The 6432-nt window shown below is 38.5% G+C and overlaps 1 protein-coding gene across 1 annotated transcript in view; it reads right to left on the bottom strand.

The window, feature by feature from the left end:
- Positions 1-4230: 4230 nt before the first annotated feature.
- The window catches only part of EPHA8 (EPH receptor A8), a 126613-nt gene continuing 124411 nt past the window's right edge, over positions 4231-6432 (bottom strand). Inside the window, exon 17 of the mRNA XM_075191013.1 lies at positions 4231-6253. Within this exon, the coding sequence (XP_075047114.1) occupies positions 6139-6253 (115 nt within the window). The 3' untranslated portion in view covers positions 4231-6138. The remainder of the gene's footprint in view (positions 6254-6432) is intronic.

Below are 6432 nucleotides of genomic sequence, written 5' to 3'. Positions count from 1 at the left end.
TGTACTCTGCACTCTCATATCACTGTATCCTGCTCCATCTGTATACCTAGGTCCAGCCTAACATAACAGCTGTGTACTCTGCACTCTCATATCACAGTATCCTGCTCCATCTGTATACCTAGGTCCAGCCTAACATAACAGCTGTGTACTCTGCACTCTCATATCACTGTATCCTGCTCCATCTGTATACCTAGGTCCAGCCTAACATAACAGCTGTGTACTCTGCACTCTCATATCACTGTATCCAGCTCCATCTGTATACCTAGGTCCAGCCTAACATAGCAGCTGTGTACTCTGCACTCTCATATCACTGTATCCAGCTCCATCTGTATACCTAGGTCCAGCCTAACATAGCAGCTGTGTACTCTGCACTCTCATATCACTGTATGCTGCTCCATCTGTATACCTAGGTCCAGCCTAACATAACAGCTGTGTACTCTGCACTCTCATATCACTGTATGCTGCTCCATCTGTATACCTAGGTCCAGCCTAACATAGCAGCTGTGTACTCTGCACTCTCATATCACTGTATCCAGCTCCATCTGTATACCTAGGTCCAGCCTAACATAGCAGCTGTGTACTCTGCACTCTCATATCACTGTATCCTGCTCCATCTGTATACCTAGGTCCAGCCTAACATAGCAGCTGTGTACTCTGCACTCTCATATCACTGTATCCAGCGCCCCCTCAATTATCTTAAAGACAAAAGCAACTAAATAATAAGATAAATACGCTATATATCAGTGTTGACTAACCTGTGATACTCCAGGTGTTGGGAAACTACAAGTCCCAGCATACCCTTCCAGCAATAAGTTGCTATATATTGGCAAAGCATGCTGGGACTTGTAGTTTCAGAACACCTGGAGTGTCACAGGTTAGCCAACACTGCTATATATAGATCCATGGTATATACTGTGCAGATAGCAGCAGGACGACGACCTCTGGAGGGAACAGATCCCATAAATCCCGTCATTACTACACGGATACAATCAGGAACTGCACCGTCATTAGGACAATATTTTATTCCAATGGAAAATGGTGACAATTTGCAATAATGTAACAAAGAGAATTAATAGACAGATAATATTCACAAATACACACCAGTTTCTCCTCATTAAGACACAGAAGCCCATATAGATGTACAATAAAACAGCGTATAGCATCTAGAGTCTTCATACAAAAACAGCTTCCATAGGAAGAAATGGTAAATATATAATATAATAATATATAGAGATATGCGTAAAAAACTAAACCCTTCCAAAAAAATTAAAGGTTAAGTTTAGCTGGATGTATAGTAGTTGTCAGTACTGTATGTATATACATGTGCAGTACAGCCAGAGATATTATAGTTCTGGTGAGGGCTTCAGATTATCCGTCACAAGTTCCAACCCAAATATTTCTTGTCCGCTCCCACTGCACAAAATTATCTTCATCACTTATTCAATAACATTAGAGAATTTGATGTCACCATAATCTCATGGTTGTAAAAGTCTTAGAAAACACCAATTTATTCTTTATCAAATATGAAATGTGTGCTGTTATTATCTTCAAATAATACACTGTAATGAAAAGGATTGTTGATCGTATTGTTCCTTGGTACAATATACAATGTATCTAGTGCACAGCATAATATACAATGTATCTAATACACATTATAATATACCATGTATCTAATATAATGTATCTAGTGCACAGCGTAATATACAATGTATCTAATACACATTATAATATACCATGTATCTAATATAATGTATCTAGTGCACAGCGTAATATACAATGTATCTAATACACATTATAATATACCATGTATCTAATATAATGTATCTAGTGCACAGCGTAATATACAATGTATCTAATACACATTATAATATACCATGTATCTAATATAATGTATCTAGTGCACAGCGTAATATACAATGTATCTAATACACATTATAATATACCATGTATCTAATACAATGTATCTAGTGCACAGTACAATGTGTCTAATACACGGCATAATATACAATGCATCTAATATAATGTATCTAGAGCACAGTGCAATGTATCTAGTACAGAGCATAATATATAATGTATAATATACAATGTTTTTAATACAATGTATCTAGTGCACATCATAATATATAATGTATAATATACAATATATCTAGTGCACTATACAATATACAATGTATCGTATACAATGTATCTAGTACACAGCATAATATACAATGCATCTAATATAATGTATCTAGAGCACAGTGCAATGTATCTAGTACAGAGCATAATATATAATGTATAATATACAATGTTTTTAATACAATGTATCTAGTGCACATCATAATATATAATGTATAATATACAATATATCTAGTGCACTATACAATATACAATGTATCGGATACAATGTATCTAGTACACAGCATAATATACAATGGATTTAATACAATATATCTAGTGCATAGCATAGTATACAATGTATCTAGTGCACGGTACAATATACAATGTATCGAATACTATGTATCTACTGTACGGTACAAAGTACAATGTAGCTATCGATGATTATTTTATTAAATCTTTTTGGCTTTTTTTCATTGTTCTCTTGGATATTGTACCTACTGAACCTTTTATAGTATGTATGATGACTGCTTCAAGTCCTGGGTCACATAACATGTAAAAAAAAATCAAAAAATCATCCAAATCAATAGATGAGCAAAGCTATGTGTCAGAGTTGGATATTCTCTGAGTTTCAGTGATGCAGAAGTAGAGAATCCTCCTTCACATCTATCCGTTCTTATATCCTTATCATCCACTAACATCTGAAAGCAGCATTAGAATTGAACGAATGGTTTCTTATAGGCTCCTTCCCACCTTTACGTTCTAACATCTTAGAATACGACACAACCTATTTGCTGTGCGCTATCTGCACTTCCAGTACAATACACTATAATGGTAACAGGGTTCCACATCACAGGGCATGAAATACGGAATAAACATTAAACTGTGTCTAAAGAATGTCACAGTTTCCTGCGTTTAACCAATATTCCCAGAGCACATGTGTGACCCTCCAGGATCTGGAAGAAAAAAGGTTTTTGAGCTACAAATTCTATAAAAACATTAAAAATAACAGTTTGAACTTCGTTAGAATAGGACTAAAATGACTTCTTATAATTATTATTTTTTGCCTGGACCAGTAATGAGTTACCAGTAAATGAGTTAATAGGTCTGGTAGAAAGAGAACTTTTGACCCCATAACTACATGGTGGGAAGAGTGTATCTTTCTAGGCATTACATATATGTGTCTCGCATGTACCTGTAGCCTCTGAGTTGACATGTCTGCAAACCTCATGTGCCAGAAATCCGACAAAGGCTGAGTCTAATGAAGGAAACGCACAGAAAGCCGCCAGGATCTCTCCAGCCGGTGCTCGGCATTAACCCCGTCAGTGCCATATAGGAACTGGGGAAACAGAGGAGCCAAACTGCCAAAGGTTTTCTTCATAGACAAGAAAAGATAACTGTGAAGTAAGAAGCAGCAGATCTGTCCAGGAAACACACTTCTTTCTTTATACTTCTGTTCTTTGGTAAAGGGTCACATGCAGCCTGGTAACACTACATGTGTCTGTCCCATCATCCTGCTGCTAAACTTCACCTTTAATGTACATTATCATTAGGACAATGCCCGAATTCTAGAGGCATTTGCAGAACTTTGCACACAACAAAGAAAAGGGTTAATTTACAAATGATCACATCATTCAAAGGAAACACAGAAAAGAAGTAACTTGGTGTCCATGGCCTGCGTCAGAAGAGTAGATATTCAATGTCATTGTACAAAACACCGGCTGCTAATGTTGGGAAAGTTCAGCTGGTCACACGATTGTCCAATGGATGATGTTCAAGGTGCGTTCCATGTATTGTGTGGTCCTGCAGGAGAGATCCCTCCGCGTTTCGCACCCTCATGTTACCCTCATCCCTGGAAGGGCTTTGCTCTGGAACGGACGAGAGATGGATGGTGACGCTATTGAACTCTGCTTCAAGAGTATAAATCTGAAAGTGCTGTTTAAGGAGCGCTCATCGATGGTCAACACCTCATCCACCAAGATGATTGTCTCTCATAGTCTTCATCATACGTGTGCAGCGGTACAATGGAAACACAATCTCACTGATAGTACCCTGATTACTATCCATATACATTGTGTCACCTCCCCTACAACTGGCCACAATATTACACACTAGGGGCCTGAGTCATTAAGGAGCTCTCATCGATGGTCAACACCTCATCCACCAAGATGATTGTCTCTCATAGTCTTCATCATACGTGTGCAGCGGTACAATGGAAACACAATCTCACTGATAGTACCCTGATTACTATCCATATACATTGTGTCACCTCCCCTACAACTGGCCACAATATTACACACTAGGGGCCTGAGTCATTAAGCAGAGTAAGGCAAAAAAAGGAGCAAGTTTGATCCTGTACAAACCATGTTACAATACAAGGGGTGCAAATTAGTTTATTATTTTGTACATAAGATAAATACTGGCTGCTCTTTCATGTAGCACATGTAACACACCAATAACCCACCTCTTAGTGGGTTACGATTGGCTGGGTCACTGGGTCACCTGCATTATTTTCTCTTTAAAATGATCCTAATAGGCTGCCAAATCGAATCTTGCCGCCCAGGCTAAAATTTCTCACACGCTAATGCAACATGGTTTTGCCTAGGTGCAAAGTTACTCATTCTTCATGCTTTTCTCTCCTTAATGGTCCAGGCTCTAGGTAGATAAGCTTAATAGAAGTATTGTGAGTAACTAAATAAGTGAATTTAAAGTCATTAACTGATTGTCTTTAACGGGATTGTGCCTTAAATAGAAACACTCTCCCCGATGTCCTCTGTACTGTGCTCATTAAGACAGGATTAGCTGCTCTAAGCTATAGGGAGGGTGAAGGGGTCTCTCACTAGTGTTTTATCTAAATGTATTTATTGCATTAGGTTTTACAATTAATTTCACCATTTATTTCTCCAATATTTTCTCTTCTGTAATTATGAATCTTCACTAAGTGGAAATCTCTTGTGAATGTTCCACATATTGTAACCAATGATATAGAAACTGAACATAATGACACAATTATTTACACAAGTTGGGATTTATGTCTCATCCATTGTTAGCCTGGCAGTAAAGAGGTAATGACCGGGTCACGCGCACTTCACGTCCATTTAAATTTACTGCTGAAGATGGGAACGATGAAACTGAATTCAGAATTCAGATGGCGTTGAAATGAGCTGTGAAGACGGCTCCACATGTTCACCAGTAGTAGGAAAATAGTCATTTTAGTACAAAACATCTAAAACTGCTTTCTGGACCATTATATTATAGTTTTCTGGATAAATATTAATCTTTCTATCACATCTATATATACTGATATTGCACATAAGTCTGCAGTGCAGACCAGGAGATCATATTGCTCTATTCTCTATTACAATTTCAGGTTATATTAATTTCCCTTTATCATAAAACCAAATCTGGCTTAAAAAGTGCAATGATAATAACAATGGAATCAGAGGAAGAATTGTTGTGGGCTGTCAGTAGATCGATCCCAGTGTATAATCACTATGTACAGACCTGGCACAAGTCACCTACAGAACTAGCGGACAGACCTCCAGCTTCTCAGAATTCTCCTCCCAGGCAGTAACCAAACATCACGACCTCCAAACATCACGACCTCCAAACATCACGACCTCCAAACATCACGACCTCCAAACATTACAACCTGGACTAGAGCCTGGACCTGTGACTGCAACAATGACTGACACATTGGTAGAGGGAATGTTCTTGAGGATCTTCGTACTGTCCAGAGAGCCCAAGTACACTGCTGTACGAGGCCCAGTTACACCCTGTATTCAGAAAGCACCCTGTATATTCTGGATATATTACACTGTACTATTGCTATATTTAGACTGCAGCACTAAGAGAATTCTATGTAAACACAGCACACAGGGAACCCGGAAACAAGATGGCTGGAATGAGTTGTCCCTTGAGATTCGCTGTCTGAGCTTCATTCCATGACATGAGTCCTCTTTCCACAATCAGATACTGGTAAAGTTCGGTTCCTCCGGCTCACGTGGCTCATTCACAGTCAGTCTGATGGTGTGGACGTCATCACAAGTGCATTCTGGGTCCTAATGTGTTGATTAGCTGGGCCCTCATGATCTGGATACTGGTTAAGATCTTCTTCTGGTGTCCTATTAATGATATTCCGAGTCTCCTAATGTCACTGTAGAAAGAGAGTTCAGAGGTCAGTGCCACAGAATATCATCTACCTCCCAAGTATTAAGAGTTATTCACAGAGAAAAAGACTGGACCTTCTTCGAATATCCCTCAATCTGAAACAATGAAGTTCTGGAGTCCATTTTGGGTCCAGTTCATTATTAGAAAACTATTGAAATCTTTGAG

Source organism: Mixophyes fleayi, chromosome 11 (assembly GCF_038048845.1).
Source record: "Mixophyes fleayi isolate aMixFle1 chromosome 11, aMixFle1.hap1, whole genome shotgun sequence".
Taxonomy (NCBI): domain Eukaryota; kingdom Metazoa; phylum Chordata; class Amphibia; order Anura; family Limnodynastidae; genus Mixophyes; species Mixophyes fleayi.
This window is presented reverse-complemented; position numbering and strand designations above follow the sequence as displayed.